Source organism: Aedes albopictus, chromosome 2, assembly GCF_035046485.1.
Source record: "Aedes albopictus strain Foshan chromosome 2, AalbF5, whole genome shotgun sequence".
NCBI classification, from domain to species: domain Eukaryota; kingdom Metazoa; phylum Arthropoda; class Insecta; order Diptera; family Culicidae; genus Aedes; species Aedes albopictus.
In genome coordinates, this window is record NC_085137.1 from 308,178,225 (window position 1) to 308,206,023 (window position 27,799).

The 27,799-nt window shown below is 37.7% G+C and overlaps 1 protein-coding gene across 6 annotated transcripts in view; it reads left to right on the plus strand.

Annotated features, from left to right (window-relative positions):
• LOC109422466 (uncharacterized) overlaps window positions 1-26,174 on the plus strand; it is a 355,145-nt gene extending 328,971 nt beyond the window's left edge. For all 6 annotated transcript variants that reach the window (XM_062852222.1, XM_029879793.2, XM_062852225.1 and 3 more), the window contains exons 6-8: window positions 1,694-2,310; window positions 13,687-13,792; window positions 23,691-26,174. In XM_062852222.1, the coding sequence (XP_062708206.1) occupies window positions 1,694-2,310; window positions 13,687-13,792; window positions 23,691-24,767 (1,800 nt within the window). In that variant the 3' untranslated portion in view covers window positions 24,768-26,174. The remainder of the gene's footprint in view (window positions 1-1,693; window positions 2,311-13,686; window positions 13,793-23,690) is intronic.
• The last annotated feature ends 1,625 nt before the right edge of the window (window positions 26,175-27,799 follow it).

The window sequence follows — 27,799 nt, forward strand, 5'->3', positions numbered from 1 at the left end:
TTCTGGTAAATGGTACATTCCGGTAAATGGTTCATTCCGGTAAATGGTTTTCCGGTAAATGGTTCATTCTGGGTAATGGTTTTCCGGTAAATGGCATTCCGGCTAATGGTTTTCCGGGTAATGTCGTAGAACCACTTCCTCCTCCCAAATCTTGGTATTGATCCAGTGTAGTGCTTCTCCACCGTAATTTAGAAGCTCGCTTGGTAGTTGATCTGCTCCAGCGGCTTTGTTGTTTTTCAACCAGCCAACCTCCTCCTCAATTGGAGGTCAGCGACCGGAAGTCTTTCGTCCTGTGCACATACTCCTAGATCTGTTACCACGCCACCTTCGGTACTTGCAACGTCGCCATTGAGGTGCTCATCGTAATACAGCCGCCACCTCTCGACCACCTCACGCTCGCTCGTGAGAATATTCCCGTGATTATCTCGGCACATGTCGGCTTGTGGCACAAAGCCTCGGTGCGAGCGGTTCAGCTTCTCGTAGAACTTTCGTGTGTCCTTAACGCGGTACAGCTCTTCCATCGCTTCGCGATGTCGTTCTTCCTGCTGGCGCTTCTTCATCCGGAAGAATGAGTTCTGCCTGTTCCGCGCCTGTTTGTAACGTGCCTCATTCGCTCTCGTACGGTGTTGCAGCATTCTCGCCCATGCTGCATTCTTCTCGTTTTTCAACTGTTCACATTCGCCGTTTCAGGGGGTTCCTGCAGACTTTTAAAACCATTCTAAGGGGATCCGGGGGCATTTCAAAATGAGATTTTTCAAGGGCGTTCCATTGAAATAACGAAAGTTTCAAGGGCGTTTCGAGGCATTTCAGGAACATCCTTAAATCAAAGGGGTTTCAGGGGCATTTTAAACGGATTACGAGGATTTCAAGGGCGTTCCATTGAAATAACGAAAGTTTCAAGGGCGTTCCGATGCATTTCAAGTCAGTATAGTATCAGAAGGGCTCAGGAACTGCTTTAAATCAAAGGGGTTTCAGGGGCATTTTAAATGGATTACGAGGATTTCAAGGACATTTCAATGGGATTACGGAGTTTCAAGGGAAATTGTGAAAGGGCCTCTGACAAATCTAGATCTTGTTTGACTCTTGATTATAAGATCGGCGTGATCTATAGTATTGAAGTTCGCAGTAAAACCTGCAAGAAGCGTCAATCTATCAATAAAGACAGTTTTATGAAGGTTTTAGCGTACTTTACTCTTCTTCCAAGCAAGCTTTCAAAAGTTTCAACGGTTGACACACGTCTTTGTCAAAGTACTCGTAAAATATTGAGCAAGAACCATGATCTTGAATCTTGGATCCAATGATAATGTAATGTTCACATGAAAGCAGCTTGTGAAACCATGTACAGCTTCATCAATCCTATTCAACTCTCTAGGATGGAGTACTGTGCACTCCGCAGGTACATCTGGATCATAAGGGGGGTATTGAACGAGTGTTAAAAACAGCGCAACCTACAAATTCATTCCGTATTCATTTAAATCACATTTCTTTCTAATTGTGAATGTCTCACACTGTAGTACCATTAAAGCTCCTTCCGCATTATTAAAATCATTTTGATTTCAATTTCATCTCTCTCTAACCAACAGCATTTCAACCAGGTTCAAAAGGCAGCCTTTAATCCAATTCTTCCCATTTAAGAACGGGTTGTGCAACGAAAATAAACGCGATGGTTCTTTTCACTCGAATTTAATTGCAGTCGCCTCTCGAAGTCAAAAGCAATTTCATCAACATCGATGCCCTGGCCGAGTTTATTCAGCGAAAATGCAATCTGCTAAAGCAGCGGCGACCATCCCCTCCGGCGAACAATGAATCCGTACCAGCTACTAAGCCGAGCTCGACTCCCGGCACCGGTCCTGGTCCAGGTCCTGGTCGAAATGGCCAACGGCAACAGCTGCAGCACGAATCTAATGCCATCATCAGCAGTCTGCGATTGATGTTCCGTCGCGATGAGGAATTTATAGCGTTGACCTTGCTCAGAGTCGAAACATGTCCCGAATGCCAAACCATTCTAGGCCCGGTTTACGAACGATTTTTGTCCTGTCCTCCTCAGCTGTCGACGTCGGCCATCAGCACCAACAATGTGGAATCGTACGGACGGCTGCTGCTGTGCTACATCAAGTGGAAGCGACTTTACCGGGCCGAGGACCCCGGGGGCCATTGGGCACGGATTGACGCCATCGCTCTCGCTGCGCTTCCGTACGACTTTCCCCGGGCCATCAGGCGCAAGGAACTGGAAATCAAGGCACTGTTTCCGCGCGTTGCAGCCGCCGCAGGACGTCGCAGTGGACGGTCGTCGAAAGTTAGCGTCACCAGGTGAGCTTACTTTTTCGTTTTTTTTTTCTAGTGTTGAGTACCTACTTGATATACATTCAAATATTAAAATTCTGCTCATTTAGATGTAGGGTGGGGCGGGGCAAGATGGGTCGCATAAGGATGGATCACCATAACTTTGTAAATACAAATCGTATTGGTTTGTATTCGTTCGCTACTCTTTAATACACTAGTAAGCTATGCTAAAAGTCGATAAAAAGTTCATTAAATACAAAATATGATGTTGAACGAGCAGTTTTAAAAAGTGATCGATTTTGCACCGTGAAAAAAGTGCGGGGCAAGATGGGTCACCTTTTAAGTAATTCACATTTTCTCAACGAAAAACGTCAAAATATAAGATTTGTTCCGCATTCATATATGCTCCATATCCATACTGAATAAACAAGAGCTACTAGTAAACATTTTATAGATTAATTTGGAATATAAAAAACTTTACGATTTGAGTGGTCCTAAGGCGTCTTGAAAATCGATGTTTTCACTAAAAAATCATCATAATTTTATGTTATAATTTTGAGTGTTCATTCCGCTTGATTGAAGTCATTTATGAGATAGTCTTGTAATAAAAAATAAATAAATTTTGAATGCTCCAAAAATACGTTCAAAATTGAAGGTGACCCATCTTGCCCCGCGGCCGTTTATATGGAGATTATATGGAATGTATCGCATAAGAAAAATGGCTAAAAACCATTTTATTTTTTATTTCCAATGAGAGTGAATAATTTTTCAATCAATGCCCCAAACTTTTGTATATTCATGCTGGTCATCTAACAAAATTATTAATCTAAACAAAACATGAGTAATGCGCCCAAAAATGGCACTGACCCATCTTGCCCCGTGACCCATCTTGCCCCGCCCCACCCTACCATAATCAGGGGAGAAGTTGTTCACTTTTCATCGATTTTTTCCAATGAAATGCAGGTTCGATGCATATGATTCCAAACAAATGTTTTTAAAACATATACTGAAGGGACTTGCTGAGTTCCGTAGATGAAATTTAAACAATAAACTGCAGTATTTTGCAAAAAAAATCATATGGCCAAATTTAAAACGTTGTATCCGAAGTTGATAAACCAATGAAAAGAGTTGGTTCCGATGTACTTCGTATGCAAATCAACAGCAGCAGCAGTAGCAAAAATACGCAGACTAATTCAATAAGCACTATCACGATCAGACGTGTGCGCCGCCGCGCCGCGCCGCCGTCGCCGACGATTTTTTCACGCCGCCGCCGCCAGTAAAATTAACCCGGCGCGCCGCTGTTCATATTTTTCCACGCCGCCGAACTAAATTCCCCACGCCGATGAGAAAACGACAGATTTTTTCTCGCCAACCTGTTTAAATCTGATACCAAGAACAGTGGTAGATTTTAAACAGATTCTATTTTTTTCCTTGTATGCTATTGCCCGACCTGTATGCGGACTCGATTATCCGGGGATTCAATTAACCGAGGGCCCGATTATCCGGGGCTCGATTATCCGGCAAAAATGGCTCGATTATCCGGGGAAAAGTTTGTTTTTGCTTTGTTATATGTTTTTAGATTACAATTTGCCAAAAAATGTGATAAACATCAAATGCAACACCTGTAAATAGGATTTAGCCTATTTAAAAATTGTTTTTATTTTTTCACATTTTTTTGCCAAAATTTCATTTTTAAAAAACATGGTTATAATAATACCAAACGTTGAGTTTGGGCACTACAACGTCATGCATGTTAGCTTATATGTTTAACGAACAGTTTTTAATTGAAGAACATCAAAAATAAAAGCAAAAATGCATGGCTCGATAATCCGGGTGATTCGATTATCCGGGATGAAATAATTTCGGAGTCACCCGGATAATCGAGTCCGACCTGTATTAGCCGTATTTTTCTGAAGTTCTTCTTGTGAATCTTTTGTTCTTTTTGCAATTACAACAATACAGCAAGATCCTCACTTATTCTTTTTTAAGTACTAAGTGAGTCTTTTTAAAAACTGGATTATCAACAAACTTCTGGCGATATTCTCATTAGGTCCACAAACACATTCTCCTACATATTCTTTGTATATCTCTTGGAAGATTTTCATGGCAATGTTCGAATGACATTCTTGTAGGCATATGTTCCATCAAATCTTCAGAAATTCCTAAACACGACCCTCCAGAAATTTCACCACGAATTCATCAGAAAATATCTGAATGTTCCTTTAGAAATATTTTTAGAAATGCCTTAAGTTCCTCTATATATTTTTTTAAAGAATTTCTATGGAAAACCTTCTGAAATGGCGCCATTGATTTATAAGAAATTTTATTAGATTTTTATTAGAAATTTTATCAGACGCGCGCCTGTCTGATACTAAAATTGCACCGTGCTCGCGCTATATACGGTGAGCAAAATTTTACAACGGCGCGCGTTCTGAAGGGTTAAATAGGTCACGCAAAAAAGGACCATCTTCAACGCCCCCTCCCCGCTCAGCCACACGTTTTCGAAACCCCTCCCTCCTCAAAGCGTGGCGTAACTTATGGACGTTCCCCCCTTCAGAAATAACTCCAGGAATTTTACTTACACAATAATCTCAGAATTCTTTGACATAGGGGAACTTACACTGTGGTGCATAATTGATCGGACAAACGCCGATTTTCATACAAAATGGCCAAGTTTAAGATGCTGTAACTATGGTTTGCTTTGTTGGATTGAGCTCAATTTTTGACACGGAACTACAAATATGCTGAAATTTGTGTATACAAAGTATAAAATGTTTTCGTTCACAGGTCTGGGCGTGGCAAGGCGTTGAAAAAATTGCAAAAGTGATCGGACAGCGGTACCCCTTTGATTTACACGCGTGCCGCTGTCCGATCACTTTTGCAATTTTTTCAACGCTTTGCCACGCCTAGACCTGTGAACGAAAACATTTTATACTTTGTATACACAAAATTCAGCATATTTGTAGTTCCGTGTCAAAAATTGAGCTCAATCCATCAAAGCAAACCATTGTTACAGCATCTCAAATTTGACCATTTTGTATGGAAATCGGCGTTTGTCCGATCAATTATGCACCACAGTGTACCTATTTTCGACCGTTTGGTTCTCTTCATCACAGGGTTTTTTTTAAACCTGTTGAACTCAAAATTTGCCTCGAAATTTTCTCAATCAAGTTAAAATATTCGACCAAGTTTCAAGCATTTTTGATGACAAAATCCCCTCATGACAAAGAGAAAAAAAAAACTGCCGATAATACCCTTGGTCATTTCTTTGGAAATTTCTAGGAACCTTCACAGTTAAAGTATTCCTCCAGATATTCTTTCAGGGAATCTTTTAAAAATATGTCCATGTATTCCTCCTAGAATTCTTTCAGAACATCCTCCATGAATTTTGGTAAGAGATTTCTCTTAGAGTTTTTCTAAATATTTATTAGTGAATCCTTGTAGAAATTCAATCAAGGGTTTCTGAGGAAGAGTTTTCAGCAATTACTTTAGCAACGCTTTTTAGAGCTATTCCGGAAATTCCCTGAGATACTTTCATATATTCCTGCAGGGGCTCGTTCAAGAATATCTCAAGGGATTTCTTGAAGAATTAGAAAGACAATTTATTCAGAAATTCCGCCAAGAGTTTTTTTTTCGGAAATTCTTCCGTGGACTCCATTTAAATCATACTAAGAAATTCCTTCTGAAACATCACTTGAAACCTCTTCAGTAGTTTAAGGGATTTTCATAATTGTCAGTAAGAGATTATAATATGCATACCTTAAATAAAAATTTTTGCATGATTTTTTTTTTGTTATTTTCAGAATTTTCAGAGAATTTTCTGCGGTTTGATTTATTCCTCCACAGATGTTTGCAGAAGTATTCTATGAAATTACGTAAACCATGTTGGAGTTACTCTTCGAGGGTTACCTGAAGGAATTTCTTAAGAAATATTTGAAAAAAAAAATCATGATGAGATTTAATTTTATTGAAAATATTTCAGAAACAATCGTTTGGAGCTCCTGGAGAAGTCCTTGAGGAATACCTGGCGGAACTCCTGAGCTTCGCCACAAAAGTTCAGTTAATTGGATGCAGTGGCTTAATTTCCTAAATAGAAGTGTAGGAAAAAAAAAACTCCTGAGATGGATTTAGAGGATTTTTAATGGGATTTTTTGAGAATTTTTTGAAAAAAATCCTGGAGAAGTTTCTGAGATAATCCTTGAAGGCATTTTTGAAGGACATCTTTGAGAAGTTTCTGAATTAAATTATAAAGAAGTTTCTGAAGGAATCCTTGAAAAAAAAACCTTCGGAAATCCGTAAAGAAATTGCAGGTAAAGGTACAAGAAGAATTCTTAAATAAATCTCTTGATGAATTTTTGATGGATGATTTGGAACAAATGAGTCCTGAAAGAACTCATGGACATTCTTCTGGATTCTTAGAAGAATTTCTTGCACAACGATATTAGTGGATAAAATTTCCTGATACAATTTCTCCTCTGAAGCAACGCGTGGAAATCTGGAGAATGCTGTGCAGTAAGTAAAGTGATTTCTAAAGGAACTCCTGAAAGAAGCTTTTAAGGGTCACTGAAAAAAAAATAATCTGAAGAAATCCTTGAAAAAAGGTTTCCGAAAATCTCTAGAGAAATTTACGATCCCACTTGTGGGGGAATATCTAAGGATCTTCTAGGAAGCCCCCTGGAGGAATTCCCAGAAGAATCCATTCAGAATTTTCTGGCGAAATTCCTGAAGAAACGCCTGAAAGAATCCCTGGAGTAATTCCTAAAAAGCACCCTAACAGAACTCCTACAAACATTTTGAATTTTACCATGACAACACTGGTCTAAAATGAGTTTTAGAAAAAAATATCCTAAGGCGAGACGTGAATTTCTATCTAGAGAAATCCCTTATAAATTTCCTTCTCTCTAAAATTTATAGCATAATTCTTATGAGTATAGTTTTTATTGAAACCTCTGACACAGATAAACAGACGTCACACTCCGTCCGCTTCCCATCGATCACTTTTTTAACGGTTGATTCAAATTATCGGTAGTTGGTCAATTGACCACGCGCAGCGCTGGCATCGGTTTTGCTCCTGTTTGACGTTTGCCCAGTATAGCCACCTAGTGATGACCCGACCAAACACAGTACGTTTAGCATTGGGCGATTTCGTTTCCGTGACGATGTTTTTTTAAATGAAATTTGTTCCAAATGTTACGCCTGTTTCTCTGTGCCTCTGATTTACATACGTTTAAACCTTTCACACAAAATAGATAAAAATTGTAATTTAGGTACAAGAAACCAATTCAGTAACAAATTTTGAAAACGACATATAATCAATGCTACACCATTCATTATACATCGTTTTCAAAATTAATTTTGTTACTGTTACCGCCGCCGAATAGGACGTACGGCGTGACGCCGGCGTCGCCGCCGCCGCTGCCTCAAATTACTATACACGCCGCCGCCGGTGAAAACTGCTTCGGCGCACACGTCTAATTCACGATTAATAATCACTAGGGTAAAAGCTCCCTTAGTGGAGGTAGTACCAATAGTGGTGGTAGTGCCAATTTAGCACTATTTCAAACTAAAAGCTTGCATATGACATTTTTAATAGATGCATCAAAACTAATTAATAACATTAATTCAGTTTTGTGTTCAGGATTTGCCGAAAAACCTATTTTAAACAATTACATACATACATTTATTTGTTCAACATCACATTTAAGACAAGACATAATCAACAATAGTACGCCACAATTCACGGTTCGTGGCTGCCGCTCTCCATCCTCGGTCGCGCCCAATGCTCGCCAAGTCACGCTCCACCTGGTCCGCCCATCGTGCTCTCTGCGCTCCACGCCTTCTTGTGCCAACCGGATCAGTTGCAAACACCAGCTTTGCAGGGTTGTTGTCCGGCATTCTTGCAACATGCCCTGCCCACCGTATCCTTCCGGCTTTGGCCACCTGGATGCTGGGTTCGCCGTAAAGTGCAGCGAGCTCGTGGTTCATTCTTCTCCGCCACAAACCGTTCTCCTGCACACCGCCGAAGATAGTCCTTAGCACGCGTCGCTCGAAAACTCCGAGTGCTTGCAGGTCCTCCTCGAGCATGGTCCATGTCTCGTGCCCGTAGAGGATTACCGGTCTTATTGGCGTTTTGTACATGGTGCATTTGGTGCGTGGGTGAATCTTTTTCGACCGCAGTTTCTTCTGGAGCCCGTACTAGGCCCGACTTCCGCTGATGATGCGCCTCTGAATTTCACGGCTCACGTTGTTGTCAGTCGTCAGTAAGGATCCGAGGTAGACGAATTCCTCCAGCACCTCGAAAGTATCCCCGTCTATCGTAACTTTACTACCCAGACGGATCCGGTCGTTTTCGGTTCCGCCTACCAGCATTTACTTTGTTTTTGAGGCATTCACCACCAGTCCGACCTTTGCTGCTTCGCGTTTCAGGCGGGTGTACAGCTCTGCCACCGTTCCAAATGTTCTTGCAATAATGTTCATGTCGTCCGCAAAGCACACAAATTGTCCGGATTTTGTGAAAATCGTTCCCCGACTGTTGAGCCCGGCTCGTCGCATCACACCTTCCAGAGCGATGTTGACCCGATCAGAAAGGCATAACAAAATTATAACCGATTAAGTTATTTATTTCAAAGATTTTTCATAACAGAATGAGTTATAAAATTCGCCGGTTAGGTGTTAAAATAACAAAAATTATAACTAAAATTGCTCTAGTCATAACATAATTATAACAGGTCTTGATACAATTATAAAAAGCTCATAACAAAATGAGATATAAAAAATCAATCAAATTATATCTCATGTTGTTGTAAAGCAGTTATAAATATATTGGGTAAAAATTAAGTAGTGTAAAAATTAACTCATTTTTGGGTAATCAATTTTTAGAGTGAAATTTTATTTTTAGTAAAAATTTACTGGCATCAAAAAACTTTTCCACATAGTATACATAAAACCCAGGGATTCGAACCTACGACGGCTAGAACCTAGAACAGGAGCTCGTCGTTTTTACCAGTGAGGCCATCACAGCACTTGAAGTGAGGAGCGATATATGCTGAAATGGTTCTTCATATTGGTAGCTCCTCAATAAATAGACTCGCTGATCCAACATACCGGAGAGGGAAAGTATGACGTCACCATGCACGTTACTACAGCCCATTTAGTCCCTCAGCTTCAATGTCGTGCGCGTTTGTTGTGCACTAGAGCTAGCGTTCACTTCTTCGGAGCTGGAGCTCACATCGCTGTAAATGGACGTCACACGAAACTGTTTTTAATACAGTTGATAGCAATTATATCTTCGTGTTATTAACTAAGTTGAACAGATAGCTAATGACTTTCAAATAGTGAAAAGTGTGTAACTAAGCACTAGTTGCGCCAGCGTTTATTTAAATTTTTAAAGCGTTTTTTGGCATGTTTTATTTCATTATTATAAATAAATGATATTCCTTCTGCAAAGTTGTTCAGTAGTATTATGGCGCTTAAGTTGTAAAAGTTTCGGTAGGTATATCCACCGCAAATTCTTGCAGGAATATTCCCTTGGAGGAATTTATGAATGAATTTTTAAAAGGAGTCATTGAGTCATTGGTGTAATTGTCGATAAAATTTGTAAAGAAACCTTTTGATAAATACTTGAAGTAATTTGTTTTCGAACACAGAGCGTTCAGGAAATCCAAAGGGCTATCCAAACACTTCGTATCGCTGTTGAACTGAATATTTTATTAACTTTAACAAAACAACTACACTTCATTTGCTAGTACATAACTTTTTCGATCGGCAGATATGCATACACAGATTATCAATGCGGAATAAAGCTGTAGTTAATTGTAGTGGTATTCACAACAGATACTGAGCGACCACATACTAATAAATTTCTAAGAAATTGGAATTGTATTGAAAAGCTTAACTTTAAAACTAGAACTTTATTAATTACTGAGATCCTTCAGAATTTCTGATGGATTTTCCCTGATGGAGAATCCTTTAAGGAATTTTTGATGCATAGGCTGAAGTAATTTGCTAAGAATGTCTTAAAGAATCTTCCTTTTGGATTCTCTGAAGAAATTCACAAGGGATGAAATGTATGTTGGATTTTAAACCTAAGTTAAACCTTGCGGGAAATCCCTATCACGAATGATCTGTATACTGTACTCAATTAGTAGTTTGAGGACAGACTTGTTAGCATCCCAAAATGGCCGCCACAATGGCCGACTTTGGCACCTACTCACGATTTCGAGCGCACAAATCTCTTCGTAAACAAAACCAGCGCATCTGATCTTCTTATTTCAAGCTTATTACAAGTGGGCAAGAACAAAATAATAAAATGCACTGTTGTTTAATGCATGTTTCTTGAGAATTGTGCGTCTGAAGTTCTGATGCACTGTTGAAGCGGCATTTGAAGACGTTTGTCCTTAAGTTGAGAGCTCCGACAGATCAAAGGTGACGTAATCTGGTCGGTGAAATATAATTGGTGAATTGAAATGTGTTTTCGTGTTCTATGATCAGAGATGATGGTTCAAAGGAGTAGTTTACTTGGGGTCTCAACATGTATATGAACTAATCTTCCAACAAATCCTTGGGTCCAAAGTTCTTTGAAGAATTCAAAGAGGAGGACATGGAAAAAGCCATGGAGAAATTGTTGAAGAATTCCTGAGAGGATTACCGGGAAGAATACGTGGAGGAATTCCTTATGAATTTTTTGCAGAAATTCCTGGAGGAAACATTTGAAAATTATTGGAAAAAATCTCCAGAGGAATTCCTTGGAGGAACTACCGTAGGAATCTTTAGAGTATTTTTTTGTAGGAATCATCGGAAGCCTTTCTTAAGAAATCCTTGGAGAAGTAGCTGAAGAATTCTCCAACCACAATTTCTAGAGGAACTCTAGGAGAAATCTCTTTAAGAACTTTTGGAGAAATATTTGAATATTTGACTGAACGATCGTCAGTAAGAATTCACGTAGGAATCGTTGAGAAAACTCTCGGAGAGATCTCTGGAAGAACTTCAAGTGAGTTCCCTAGAAGACCTACAAGAGAAATACTTTTAATATCTCTAGAAATATTCCCTGAAAGTACTCCGTGGCCATCCATAATAACCATTCAACCTCTAAGACATGTACAAAATCCTGTAAACAAATATAAACGCCGCAGTTCAATTACATATAACATTTTCCAATTGAAAGCCTAGGACTTCTCGACAACTTCGCTGATGAGTGATGATCCGACTTCCTAGGACAGCAGAATAATGAGATTTATCATACCAAATAGCTCGTAACAGTGAAATTTTGCATACATTTTTACACCGTTTCAGAATTTCAAGAATCATGAACAACTTTGCTGAACATACGAACTGTGCAGGTGATCTGGATCATGATAAGAAACATTTAAAATTACCCAATATCATCACATAATGGTGGAGTTGCTTACCTCATTTTCCACCTTTCAAAGTTATAAGCTTTCTGTACTAATTTGATGAAGACATGAGCTTTTTTGGTGGTTCAAATAATAAAGGATATCAACAATTGTGTATTTTCTAAACACAATAGCGCCATACAGCGGTTAATTTTCGCATTAAACACTACCAAAAAATATTAATTAGTTACACATTGCATTTTAAAAACTATTACCGAGTTTGTTATAATGTTGATGTAATGATGATCAAACCACATATTCATTTATTGTAACTGACTTTGTTAGAACCTTGAAATAATACAAACAAGTTTTCGTATCGATTCCAACAAATATATCTAAATATAACAAACCTTGATATAGATATCAACCGTTGATATAATTATGTTATGTTTTTGTTATGCTTTTCTGATCGGGTAGGAGTGCCAAAGGTCAACTAACTCTGTAGGGCACTTGGGGAAATGCTACAGTCGATTGAATGAAAAACATCGTTTTCCCATAGTAATTCCCATACAAACTTTGAAGGGCTTGTGCAGTCTCAATTTTCAGCCAATTGAGCTCAGATTTTGGGAGAAGCCATATAATCCAGTTGGGAATCGAATAAGCGGTGTGGATCAAAAACGATTTTTTGAACCACGTTATTGGATATGCTGTTCCATAGTTGGAAGCAGTTAAGACTAGGGTTCGAATTGATAGATCTTTTTCCGCAACGCAACCTAAAAAGGTGATCACCCACGCTACGGGCTCCGTTAAATATCGAGCATCTTTTAAACCCCCTCAACCATTCATCCATCAGAATGGGTCGCCTGACACCTTGGATGGGGATTACCTGTCTGGTGGACTGTTACCCCCGGAACAGGTGGTCCGTAGAGGTATTCGAAGCCGGCAGCTACATGGGCTAATTAAAGGTTTAGCTCCTAGACCCAGCCGACGTAAAACACAACTGGCGCCGAACAGATGTCCCATGGATGTCCTTTGACTAAATGATGTCCTCTGATCTGATTCAATCTGATCGAATGACGACAATAAAAGATTGTCTGTTATACTTTTTTGCCTGAGTCTTTAAGTATTATTTTTAAGTACAAATGTTTTAAATTTATGAGCACATTTTAAAACAACCAATATCCTCTTTTTATTGTTATGCTACTGTTAATTGTCGACAGAAGCATTCAAATTGAGAAAGAATCATTCTCCCATTCTGTTATTGAATGAAACTTCTCCATCAGCGTTATGCAGCGAGTGCACATAATCGTGTTAAGTTCATCATTTCAATTTTCCATATTCGCTTTATATTGCCATTCTCACTTTGATACTGTTGGAAGCTTCAGCCGGTTTGGTTCATCAAGTGCTGCAATATCATTGCCCGTAGGAATGTAATAAGCCATCCCTTGTGCACTGAATTGAAACCAGCTCGTAGAGCTCGTAGATTTACGAAGTTGGTTCAAAAGCAGAAGCTGACGACCACATTTTAGTTTGAATGTCATTTTGATAATTTTCGTTTTTCCTTGATTTGTACGTTAGCAGATCGTTTTGTTAAAGTTTAATGCACAACTTATGCATCATTCTCCTATTTGTGATTCGATGACATATGATATCACTTGTTGTTCATAATTCTTCGAGAACCTAAAAAAACAGCAAACCAGCACATGTTTTGATTGTTAATTTGGGAATGAGAATTTTAATTTGGAAAATGGCTGAGAAATAAGCTCTTGAAAAATCCAACAGCATGTCTAATACTGGAGGCACTGGTATAGGAAACAATAAGAGCATTGAAAAACTGCCACATAGAACTCAAGAAAGTAGTTTTATAGCCGGAAAGTGTCACCAACATCAATCATTTTTTACTGATATATGGCTGAAAAAGGATTACTTAAGTCAACTTTCTATCCCCCTTCTATCATAAGAACTTTATTTTGTTACCACCCGCTTGATGAATAATATATGCCGAACCTAGAATCCGATTTCTACTCCGCTTAAATCTATTTTCTTTCTTCTCCGTTCCTCCAATCTACAGGGCACTACTGAACTCGAAGCACGTACTGGATAATATTCAGGAAATGTGCTTACAATTCTTGGCCATTTGCCGTGACGGGCGAAGCAATCGGGAGAAAGCATTGCCGGTAAGTATATATACAAACAGAAGAGTGCACATCGAGTTGCGAGCAGAGACGAGTGCCTAAATACCGACACACTAAACTTTATTGACATACTGTAAAGAAAATTAATGTTCAAACCACTTAAAATTTATGACAGGAGCTCATTAATTTTAACTTTATACGTAATTCCATTAGCAGTCCATTTTCTCCGCCACCAATAATGTGGTAATCCCATTTAGCGTGCATCGCAAAAACCGGAAATGCATCACGGGAGAAAAACGGCTCAACCATCAGACAGGCCATTAAATCGAATGATTTGGCGGTTAATCGCGGCACTACTGTGATGCAGCTTTGATGATTTTGCTCGTTTCAAAAGGTGTGAACAAGAGATTTCAATGAAAAGCTTCGCCACCGACAGCTATTACGGTAATGAAAGCGCATGGTATTATGCACTGCAATGGATATGGGAAACCCGCAGACAGCGGGGTGGAGCTCATTAATTAGAGAGGATATGAGCTACTTAACTAAAGCGGTTAATTCATATGAATTTGGAGTTTGCTTTAAGTCTCTTCCAATATATTAGCAATAGCAATAAGCTTTCGTCAATATCTAAAATCTGTTAAGCAATGTGCTCCCATTTTCATCCTATCTGACAAGCATGGGAAAACTCATTCGCTCACCCGAATGCCGGCGATGCATAATAGCAAAAAGAACGCCAACAACCCAATGCTGAGTGAGAGCCCAGCACACCAAGAACGAACGCAACACGAACGGCTCGCTACCGACGCCACCAAAGCGAATCAGGAGAGAAACAAATAGAGTTCGAAATGAATCAACTTGCATCGGTGTATACGAAAAGAACGTTCGCTCTCTCAACTACCGAGTGGCATTCAGCTGATTGAATCAAAACGCACTCACTGATTCAATTCCCAGTACTGAATGCTTCCACTGAACGCTAAGTGAACGTTCCAATATGAATGCTCTCGCACCCGACTCAGTACGCAAACACTCGTTCAATCTTGGTTCGTTCGTCTTCGGCACTCAGATTCGGTAGCGATTCATTCGGCCGTCGTTGCTTGCTTCGCCCGGTGCTCGGCGATTAGAAAGAATGGGCAATGAAAGTGGAAAGATTTTGCTTGGCTGGGGGAGAAGCACACTCGCATCAGATTGTGCGTGGATATGAGTGAGGCATACGCAATAAATTAATGATTTTTTCCCATCCTTGCTATCTGATACGTAGCTAGCAAGTGATCAGTGTGAATAGTGTTAGTAAATAAAAATAAAAATGATGATCCATAGACTCTGTGTATACATACAACAGTTTAATATGTTCCTCGCTCACGTAGTTTCCTAGTACACAAAGGAGCTAGATTGAGTAAATTAAAAAGAAAAATGATTATAGGGTATTTTCGTCTAAAACGATCTAACTAATGATGTTGAATTATAGCCAAGAATATACCGAAAAACTTTGCCGAAAACCGCAAAGTGATCCGGCACTTGTCACAAAAATTATTACGTTCAGATCGTCTGATGATGCTTAACATTGAACATGTAAAAGATGAATAACATCAATAATAAAATCTAAATTTTTTACCTGAATTAAGGTGATACGGGACGCCATGTTATTTTTTCTATCTTCCCTCTCTTTCTAACAATTTGCCTCGCGATTTGAAGATGGGAATCTCAATTTCTATCGCACAGAAGATGATGAAAAACAATCAGCATATGCAATGCAAGTGCAATCACAATGATAGGTTTTTATTGATAGGTTGCACAATGATAGGTTTTTATGGCAAAATGTGAATTAGATTCTGAGATTACCATCTTAGTAGCAACAGAGTAATGGCGGATATTTCCTCGACTGTCCCGTTCGCTTTTAATAAGAGTATAATTTCTTCCACAAGCATCGGATCCCTTTGCAGTCTTCGGCAATGTTTTTTGACATATCCTAGACTATATTATACGTCATCAATTACCTGGTTCTAGACAAAAAAAAATCATCTCATGAGTATAATGCAAAAAAGTACGTTTTCCCATACTAAATTCCTTACAAATTCCAATCGCAATGCGGAATATGGGGACGCAATCGCTTCCAAATTGCCCATCGCACTACGTCCGACAATAGGTTTCACGTAGGGATTTGGAGAAAAATCGATTGTCGCGTGTGGGGAAACTTCTGGTTTCATCCGCGATGACAATATTGTGAACTGTTAAATACCTCTTGAAAGAATTCCGGTAGAAATCCTTGGGAATATTCCCAAAGCAAATTTTGAAGATTTCCCGAAAGAATTTAAGGCTTTCAGGAAAGAATTCAAGGCTTCAGGAAAGAAATCCGGAACAAGCATTTAGGAGAATTCTGGTTAGAAAATATGGAAAATCTTCGAGTGTAACCCTTGGTACAATGTCGTAAAAAGCATTGGAAAATCATGGAAAAAGTTCATCAGAAATCTCTAGAAGATTTGCGGTAAGTACCTCTGAAAATATGATTAATACTACGAAAAATTCTGGGAGAAGTTCTTTGAATAATTCCGGAAGATGACCCTGGAAGAATTCCGGATGGTAGGAATCTGTGGGAGGATTTTAAAAAGAAATCTACGGAAAGTTTTTGTAAGGAACTTTTTGAGAAATTCAAAAGCATAAATGTTATATTTCCAGAGCATTTTTTACATATCAATCCGGGATGAATCTTCACGAGAATTCCAGGATAAATGCTTGAAAAAGTTCTAGGAGAAATGTTTACAAGAGAGTTCCAAATAGAACCCATGGAAGAATTCCGGAAGCATTTTATGTGATAATTTCGAAGTATTTTCAGAGAGATTTCTAAAGAATTCCGAGAAGAATGCTTGGCAGAAAATCTCTGAACATTTTCGAGAAAAATGTTTAGAATACTTCTGGGAGAATCTCTGGAAGAATTTTGTGAAAAAAATCTTGTAGATTTAAATAGAGATAACTGCCTAAAAATATTGGGAAATGGAAGAAAGAAAAGGAAAAAAAAATCCATCCAGAGTCTCTGTTTTTATTTCGGAAAGTATCACTAGAGGAATTCTTTTAGAAATCACGTACCGAATTTCCGATGGTTTACATAAAATAAAATCCCTGGGAAAATCACTAAAAAAATTAGGAAGCAAACTTTGAAAGAATTGTAAAAAAATCCTTAGCTAGAATCCGGAAGAAATACCTGAAGAATTCGGAGAATTAACTGAATGAATTTACTGATATAATTTCCAGAAAACATCATGGGAAAATTGCGAAAAGCGTCCCAGAGAGCATGGCGAGAAAAATCGATGAAAGAAATCCGGGAATAACCATAGAAAAAAATCAAGGAACATCCGTTTTCGAAGCAATGCCTGGAAAATTTCCGGAAGAAATGCCTGAATGAATAGTAAAAGGGAACTCAAGAATAATTTTTGAAAAAAAAACTTGGAAAAATTCCGCGAAGAATTGTGAATGAATCTATGTAAAAATCAGGGAATAGTTTAACCCTTTGAAGCCGAATTGTTTCGCCGCTGCTGTCGCAACCTCGCTGGTCTCGAACATGGTTGTTATACTCGGTTTCATCGCCGGGGTCATATATGACCCCTCCGGCTTCAAAGGGTTAAAGGAACAAAAATACCGGAAGGATTCATTTTTTTGTGGAAAATTTGTGAACTTAGTTCTGAGAGCACCTATGGGAGAATCAGCATACGTTAAATTCCTTAAAATGGAAGAATTAGCATAAATTAAATCCTGGAAGAACTCTGGAAGAATACAATGGATTATTTGAGAGAAGAAGCTGGACTGGAAATTCCTTAAGAATACCGGGAGAAGTTCTTAGAAAAATTCTGAGAAGAATCTTAGAACATTTTCCGAATAATTTTTTTTTTTTGAGAAATTGTTATGTAAAAAGTCGTATAGTATTCTTGAAAGATTTCTCGGATTGGAAATCTCTGGGTCAATTCAGGAGAATCTCTGGGTCAATTCAGGAGAATTTTGAGTTAGAATCTTTACAAAAACTTCGGGCAAAAATCCTTGGACAAATTTCGGAAGAAACCTTGGTAAACTTGGAAAACCTCCTAGAGGAATTCTTGGGAGAACTTTAGCTGAAATCTGTACAAGAATACCGGGCAAATCTTTAATTAATGACTCTTTATTATCCTTTCAGGACGCGCGCCATCAAGTAACCGAAACTACACCGCGCTCGGGCTGTATACGACGAGTGAGGTATTTTTGGTACTGTTTTACTTTTTACAACAACGCGCGTGCTGAAGGGTTATGGGGAATTTTTGCCAGAGGCTGGTTCATCCCCGAGGGGGTAAATGATTGAGAAAATTCCGAAATAAATTTTGGGAAGCTTTTCGGAAAGAGATGCTATGAAAGTTATTTCAAATATTTTTGAAAAGAATTACTGGAAGCATTCCAGGAGCAATCTCTGGAATAACTTCAGAAAGAACCCTTGAAGCCATTTTTGGAAGAAGCCTCTACAATTTCGGAGAGAAATCTGTAAGCAATTCCGGGAAGAATCTTTGGAATTAGGTACGGCGACAAACCCTAGAAGAGCTTCAAAAAACATCTCTGAAAGAATTGTGGGAAAAAAGTTGTGGAAGAGTTTTGGAAGGAATCTATGGTAATCATTCAAGTGAAAATTTAAGAAAAAATTCTAAATGAACCCTTTTGAGCGTTCTAGGAGAAAACTTGGGAAGAATTTCGTTAGAAACTTCTGAAAGAATTCTGATAGGTATCTTATTAGGATTATTGGAAGATGGAACTAAAATAGTTCCAGCAACATTTCGTGTAAGAATTCCGGTATAAATTCCCTGGAACAATTTCCGGTTGAGTTGTGGGAGGAATTCTGGGAAAAAAATCCGTATATTCTATGTAATACTTCCGTTAGGAATTGCCTGAAGAACTTCAGGAGATTTTCAGATATTCATCTGGAGTAATTCTGGGAAGAATTAATGGAAGACGGGAGGAAATTGTAAAAAAAAATACCAGGTTCAATGCTTGGAGAAAGTTTCCTGGAAAAGTCCCGGGAGCAATTCTGGGGAATAGTTTCAAGAAGAATCAATGAGAAATTTTCATGTGGAGACTCTAGGATAGCTTAGGAACAAAGCCAAGCCAATAAAGTAAAAAGATGAATTTTTGGAAAAAAATGCCAGATATCAGACGAAGAGTTCAGTGAGATATCTGAGTTCCGGAAGATGTCTCTAGGGAATTTCCAAGGAGAATTCAGGAAAGAATCATTGGAAATATTCTAAAAGATGCTACTGAAATAGTTCCCTTATTTTTTTTTGTTTACTAATTGATTGATTGATTGATTGATTTATTTATTTATGTATTTAGTTTTAAATTTATTTATTCATTTATTTTTGTTGATTGATTGAATCATTTATTTTTTATTTATTAATTGATTGACTGATGTATTTATTTATATATTGTTTTTCTTTTTTTTATTTTATTTACATAAAGCTAAATTTCTGAAAAAAAAATGCCAGACATCAGAAGAATATTTACTTTTTTTTTAAATTAGGTGTGCATTGACCACAACAATGATATATCGATGAAAACGTTAGGCGACCTCCCATTCTCCATTTTGCTGCAGATGCCACGCGCATGCATGCGATTCCACCGATCCCGTTATCGCACGATCAGATGCGTGCGTGAGAATGTATGGGAGAATGGGAGGTCGCCTAACGTTTTCATCGATATGTATAGCATTGTTGCGGTCAATACACACCTAATTTTCTTATTGTTTTGAAAAGCTTAGACTCTAAGGTTTCTAATGGTGAGTTCGGATTTGAAATTGGTGATTGCGAACACAGCGAAAATTACTAATTAATGATAAAATTCAAAATGGCGACCAACTCCAAGATGGCTGCCTAAAATTTTTCAACTTCAAATGAAAGGTCTATTCTTTCCCTTGATAGAAACGTGAAATTTTGTATATGTTACAACATTAAATTTTGTGATATTATGCGACAAATTAGGTGCAATTTGATGAAAATTCGTCATTTTTGTCCCCTTGTCAGCCCCTTGCCAAGCGAGGGGTCCATCAATTTAACCCAACCAAAGTGGTTTTCATCCTTTTTTATCATATTCTGGCGAATAAGCAAGAAAAATTTGAAATCCCAGACTTTATGTAAATGGCGGCCTGGTTTAAGCGAGAATCACTCAAATGCTCCATAAGTATTATCAAATTGCTCCATTTAAAATATGAATTGCTCCATAAAACATTGAAAATTCTCCATAGATAGCACATTGTCATAATTTTATTTCGGCAGCGCTGAAATGCTTCACCTAGAACCACTTTGGGGTGTAGTTGTTTAAAGTTATGGAGAATTTTCATTTTGTTATGGAGTAAATCATATGGTGCAGGATTATATTACTTGTGGAGCATTTATCTAAGGACTGTTCATTAAAGAAAGTGGACACCTGTTTTTCAATAGAAAATATTTATTTTTGAACAAATTCATAAGTTTATTTTTTATTTATTACTATCAACATTCATGTGGCCGAATTATCGAGAGTTTGGACATTTACTTCGCATTTCTGAAGAACGCTCGGACTTTCCTCTTGATACCTCCCATTAGATTCTGCACAACTTTCTCCGTAACATTTCGTGGTGCCGCAGATCAAATTTTCTTGAAGCAATCAACAGAGCTTGCTTCTCTTCCATCTTTCTTGAGATGCCGCTTAATTATTGTCCAGTATCTTTTCACAGGACGCAGTTCAGGGAAGTTTGGTGGATTTTGCCATTTTTCAACATAATCGACTTTTTCCGTTTTGAGCATCTCTAGTGTAGAAGAAACGTAATGAGCGGATGCCAGATCCGGCCAAAACAATGGAGGATCCGTATGTTTTCGATAGATGGGTAGAAGTCGTTTTTTGATGCATTCCTTTATGTTATTTTTACCGTTGATTGTTCCTGTTGTGAAATATGAAGAACTGTTTAAGCCGCATGAACAACTGGCTTGCCACACCTAAAACTTTTTTCCTAATTTTTCGGTTCTGATGTACCCTACATCATCCAGCACATCTGTCCCCTGCTCAGCGTTAAAAAAATGCGGTACCGGAAGTGTACTAGTATGCCAATTCTCAAAACGACAACTTTTTGAAACACCATTTGTGCAGAATTTATCTGCTAGTCACTAAGCTAATCCAACCCATCGCTCAAAATTTCCCACTTTTTTCGTTTTCTTTGAATGTGTTGCCGAGGTGAACAATGTTTTTACACACTGAGCAAAAATTCTCATTTTTTTTGTTTAGTTTTATCTCTAAACTATTGGTAAACAGATGTCCACTTTCTTTAATGAACAGTCCTTATTTCCGATGGTGCAATTTCAATTTTTGATGGTGCAATTTTTTTTTTTTTATGGAGCGATATTCAATTTACTATGGGTACAATTTTAATTTTTTTTTTTGAGCATTTGCCTTTTATTAGGGAGCATTTCAGTATTTTTTATTGGTACAAAATTGCACTTTTAATGAGAAAGTTTTATGTTTTACCGGTACATTTTCTATAAAATATGAAACGTTTTCAATTATTTATTGATAACATTGCACATTTTCATGGAACAGCCTTTCCCGATCAGCCTAGATAGCTCTGTAGTGTCGGTAGCGGTTGTCTCAATTGGCTAACAATAACACTACGGACCACCTGTTCCGGGGGTAAAAGTCCACTAAACAGGGAACCCCAATCCAAGGTGTCAGGCGACCCGTGCTGAGGGATGAATGGTTGAGGGGGTTTAAAATATGCTCGATCTTTAACCCTCTAATACCCAATTCCGCCTTTAGACGGGGTATAGTTTGAGCATTTTTGTAATTTTTGTTTCGTGGAAAATCATTTTTTTTTATATTTTTGGCTGATATTTAGGACTGTTCTGTATATCTCAACATGGTTTTTGGTGTATTTTAAAGCGTATTTACATTTTTTTTAAATCATTGAAAAATTGATGTTTTAGTCACCTTTTAGAAGTCATTGTTTATTTTGTATTGAATCGCTACAATTAACATATTTTAAATTTTTCCCAAATCATTCTATCCTTGTTTAATAGTTTAGGGGAATCGAATACACTCTAAAATTATTTTCCTTAAAATTACACGGAAGGGATGATTCAAAAATTACGTCCATCGTTTTTCGGAATTTCTACACCCCCCCTCCCCCCTCTGTCATGCAATTTCCCTATACCCAATACACGTACTGTCACACTTTTCTAGACCCCCCCCTCCCCCAAATGTTGGACGTAATTTTTGAACGTTCCCGAATATAAAATTTACTTTGAAAAAAAAATTAAAATAATTATATTTCAACAATAATCATAAAATCTCAAAATGTTTTCATCTCAAAAAATCCGTTCCCCAAATTGGCTTCCAGGAAAAATATAAAAGTGTGGGGATGTTCAAAAATAAAAATTAGAAAAATCTAAAACTGAAATTCACGAAATCGAGAATTAAAAAGAATCATCTTCCAAAACATGTTTAAATCGATTTTAGATGACGAAAAATGATATTTAGAACAAAATAAAAAATTTGGGTATTAGAGGGTTAACGGAGCCCGTAACGTAGGTAGATTGCCTTTATGGCCAGTAGTACACAGGGTCAAATATTTGACAAGGAAAGAACTCAAGAAACAACATCAGTTTGACACTAATGAAAATTCGATCGAGTCAAACAAGATGTTTGAGCATTGGTTTCTTTTTGGACAAATATTTGACCCTGTGTACTAGCAGCTTATGTGTTGCGTTACGGTTCAAGATCTACCAAATCGAACCCTAGTGACATCCAGTTTGTCAAGTTGGGGTAATGTGTTTTGGTAATAAGGATTCATGGTATAAAGTCCTTGTTACTGGTGACAGTTTCTAAAATTGCATTTATTCTGCCTTGCTGATAGATATAGAATCGGACTTTGCCCACCCGAGACTAAACTTGACGTTAGGAAAACAAACATGCTTTACGTATCTAACTGCGTACTAACCTATCAAGGACTGGTAGTTCTGGTAATTCAAGGACTCACGTGCAATCTTATTGCAGAACACATTCTCTAATTTGACAGAGTTTTGAAACTAGCCCAAAGTTCCGGGTTTTTCCATGTTGTCCTGGGACTAAACTAGAAGCAAGACATGGATGGTGCTAGAGTTCCGATGCATGGATAAATATCAGTACCACCGTTTTGTTTTTCTCAGAATTCAAATAGATTGTGTTTGATCAGGGGCGCTCTTTCACTGGGATTTAAATCTTTTCATCGCAATCGATTTCTTGCACCTCAGGGATAACAAAACAGGAATTGTACAGAAATCGATGCTTCATTGCCTCTCAATGACAATGAAGTAGTACGACATGCACTAAATACTAAAAATACGGGTAATGCCACAAAAGATCTAAATACTGGTCGCAGTGGCACACCCAAGCAGAAAAAATGGAACATATGTTCATTCTTTTGGGAGCACTTTTTGATTTTCTATGGAGCATTTGCAATTTATTATGGTCACGATAACCTTTTGCCATTATTTACAAGGAACAAAGTTACCAAACGATCTATCCCAACGATCTCGGATAAATGGGGTGAGTTGAAAGTCTAAAATGCCATGGGTTTTTTTTTTTAATAATCGATAAAATGATCGAACCAAATAATCGATTATCTGATTATTCGAGTAAGGCGGTTATCGATTAAAATTTATCCGATTAGTTGAACGATTAATCGATTAGTTGGCGTAATCGATTAATTTGCGACATTCCTACCCTGGTGTTGCACTTACTTTATGCAACTTGCAATGATTATGCAAGAAATGCAACATTGCGTGCGAAGAATTAATGCAAGTGTTTGTCTCATATATTCTACGGCTTGTGAAACCCTTCACTGATGATAGCATTACATTACATATTATCTTTCCTTCAGAGCTTCAACTAAATATACCATTCAATATACTTTTCTTCTTGTTTTCTCCAGATCCCAACATCTCACATCATCGACGATGACGACGCAGACTCGAACGATGATGATGTGAAAATAATTAAACCCGAGCCCAACTCTGTCGTCGTTCTGGACAGCGACGACGACGAAGAACCGAGCCATATAATCGATTGTACTGATACGGAAATGGAATGCCGGGCTACGCCGTCCTTTTCTTCCGGAAGTGATGAACCGTTTTCGCAAGACACAAACATCATAACTAATTCACAGGAAAATCTACTAATGGACACCGTGTTCAACACTCCACCGCCAACTCCGAAAGCAGACGAAGACCATCAAGCATCAACTCAGCTCCAACTGCCACCGGCGCCAACCCAAGAACTGCTGCCAAGCATAGTCGAATCTTCCCCAGCAACATCCTCGCCATCATCACCATCGTCCAAACAGCAGAACCGGAAAAGCGACACGCTCCTCAGGGGCGTCAATTTCAAAATATCAAAGAATGTACGACTTCGCACCAGCCTCCAGAAGCGACAGTTTCTGACAGCCTTCCGCAGGTTGATCTCGGAACAATGCTTCCACATAAACGTGCAATCCGGCGAGGCGGACTATTGTCTGCGAAAAACCGTGGCGAACTCGACGGTGTTTGTCGAGATTATCAGTTTTGCTGACTCCTCAAATCCCCTTACGATGCCAATTTCACTGCCCCTGGTAGGACGGAGCAGGTTGGAACTGAGTGAAACGCCATTTACCACGGTTGATCTGTTACCTTCCTCGTTTGGAGCAATGAGTGACCCTAGTCTAAGGGACGACACCCCACAACAATCAGCGGAAATGCAACGAGCTTTTCTGGACGATCAACTGCTAAAATTATTAACCGATATTGACGACCTTCCCCAGTTGTCGCCGGCGTCGGTGGATTTCACCGTGTTCCCCGAGGAATTGGACCCAACCTCGATTGATTTCCTAACCAACGACCAAACGCCGCCCTCGTCGGTCATCAGCGGATGCTGTCTGTGGCCGAACGACGATTTCTCTGTTTTTGCCAATCTTGATATGAATTCTTGGCTGGAGCATGAAAGTGCGGCGGTCGGGCATGAACTGGTGTCATAGTGTTGTGCATCTCGTATGGTCCAAAGCAGTAAGTTTTGTGTGCTAAGAGGGAACTGAGGAGTGAATAGAATTACTATATGCAAACATATGCATAGTGAATGTATAAAAGAATCCTAACAAAACTTTCTTAACGAGGCGTAAGTTAAACAGAGTACATTTCACATGAAGTTGTTTTTGAACGTTGAATGTTGGAACGGCGTGCATGATAATTCCGAAAAGCTGCTCAGCTTTATCTTATTTTCTGTAAGATAAACTATTGGTTGATCATTCCTTCTCGATGACTTTAAATGACTTTTCTATTCTATTCTAGTGCTTGCACAGTCAGTATTGGAAAGCATCCTGAAAATATCAAAATTTCCTGTGATATTTTCTTGTCAATATTAATATTTACAGCTTAAAGGGTATATTCGATAAAATTGAGACACAGAAAATATTGTATAACTTTTGAATGCGTTCGCCAAAATAGCTGATTTTTTGACCATGAATAGTATATTATGTGTAGCTAATACCATAAAATTTTTATGAAAATCGGTTTAGTATTGGCGCATATATTGTCGATATCATAAAATCAGATTTTGGAAAATTTGGGCACCCATTTTAAAAAAATTGCTTAGGCTATAACTTTTTTGTTACCTTATTAAAACGTTTGAAAATTTCACTCGATATTCTTAACATAGTATCAATAAAGTGATAAAAAATCGATCGAAATCGGTTCAGTACTTTTTTCAGTAAATATCCAAAGCGATTTCGCTTCAAGGTAAATTTTAGGTACTTTTTAATCGTTTTTAGTTCCGCGTGCACTATTTTAACTGTAGAATTGGCAACACTGTCCCGATTTTTATAAAACTTTGACAGTGTAAAATTGTTGTGTTAAACTGTTTCCAGTGAAAATTTCAGCCATTTTCGTTTAGTATACTCGAGTATACTTTCAAAGTAAGAGCAGTTTGAATTTCACTACATATACCAAAAACCGCATCTGCTTATTGTGACATAGTGCGACATATATGGCTATAACTTTTTACCGGTATGATCAAATTGAACGACATTTTGACATATTAGTTCTACATACATACTTTACGTACATAAAAATTTTCATTGAAATCAGTTCAGGCTCCAGAGTTGAAACGGCGAAAAAGTGATATTTTCCAAAATGTTTGTTTGCCCAAAATTCTCAAATGGCAATTTCCTTGTTTCAACGATATCTCCGCCAATACTCAACCGATTTTAATGAAAATTTTATGGTATTAGCTACATATCATATACTATTCATGGTAAAAAAATACTATCTTGGCGAACGCAATCAAAAGTTATACAATATTTTCTGTGTCCCAATTTTATCGAATACATCCTTTATCAGAGATGTAATACAAATATTTAAATGGTCTTGCAGACTAATGGGAGGAGATATGTAATAAAAAAAATAAGGCAATCATGTTGTCCCATGACTTTGAAGGACTTTTTGCACATTTTTTTTTGCAAATCAACAAGTTTTAACTATGAACAGAGAACAATTCTTCCTTTATTTTTTTTTTTGTAATTAGCATATGTGAACTTATATTTTTTATCTATTTTTGATCGTGATCCAAATAGTGCTGCGGCCAAGGCACCTTGTTTTTCGCTCACATAATCGCAGGTTTGTCGCTCATTCACAGTCTAAAATCGCACTTCAGTCACATATTTGCTGAGTTTTCCAAACATTTGAGACAGCTACATATACGATTACAGGCAGTTCACAACTCTATTTCCCTACAAAGCAGGTATTTTTTCCCTGAGTACCAATACTCAAAATTTTGCAAATATTTTCAATGTCGACCATTCACCAAAAGCTTAATATCTCAGCTTCTAGACAAGATATTTGAAATCTTCTTGAAATGAATGATGCATGAGTAGAACTATCAGATAAAACTGTCGTGGTTGAAAAAAGTACATTTGATTGATTGATTTAGCTATATTACAGAGACTTTCAGCCCTTGGCCAAGTACATTTATTTTTTAGCAAATTTTGATGAAAAATGCTCTTATCGTTTTATCAGCTTAAAACAGGTTCTGAAATCAATATGAATGCAATATTTTGAAAACCAATATTCTTCAAGAATGCCTCGTGGTCCATAGAAAAATGCAAAAATATAAAAAACAATCAGAAATTGTTTTTATTGCAAAAAAATGATTTTTTTGGAAAATTTTCATGGAAAATGGTAAAAATGGCAGAACCTTTCAATGATTTCTTAGAAAATCGAAATTTTCTACAAATATGCTTCAAGTACGTATGTATATCTTTCATTTTGATGTTTCTCAAAAATGTAATCGATTGAGCAACTTTAAAATCTGTATGAATGTTACTCATTTTATATGTGCCATGGTATTTTTCTACCATAAGTTCTCCATTAATGAACCGCATCGCTTGAAATTATTTTTTTTTTGTATACTTTTTTCTTGAAAAAAAAATTGCATTCTGACCACTTCTGACTACTACAGATCTTCGACAAAACATTAGGGCCACTTCCAGCTTACTTTAAAAAAAATATCATTATTCAGGAACCAAAAACCACACCAAAATTTCATAGAATATAAGTAGCTTATAAAATATCCTTCCAAAAATATTTTTTGGAAACTTTTCCGGACTACCTATACAGTTTTTCCGACTTTTCCAACCGATTTTCCTCAACAGTGGAAAATTTGGTGGTGTTTTTATTTTGTATATTTTTTTGGATTGCTGAGAAAATTTGCTTACGATATCTCAAAAAATATTGTGTCTACGATGCTTCATTCTTGACTTTTTGGTGTCTGTGGAAAATGTTTGTTTTCCACTAGAGTTTTCCGGAAAATTAGGCGACCCTGATTTTTTTTTCAATTTAGCTTTTGTGAAAAAAATTTCATTAAATTCTGAGAACCTTCGTACCAATACGATAATAAAAAAAATCCCCTACTGCTAATTCTACACTTAAATTTGGAGATCAGTATTTCAATAAGTTGGTAAAGCACAGACTGAATTGGCATTTCAACTGAACTTTAGTAGTGCTCAGACTTTGAGTT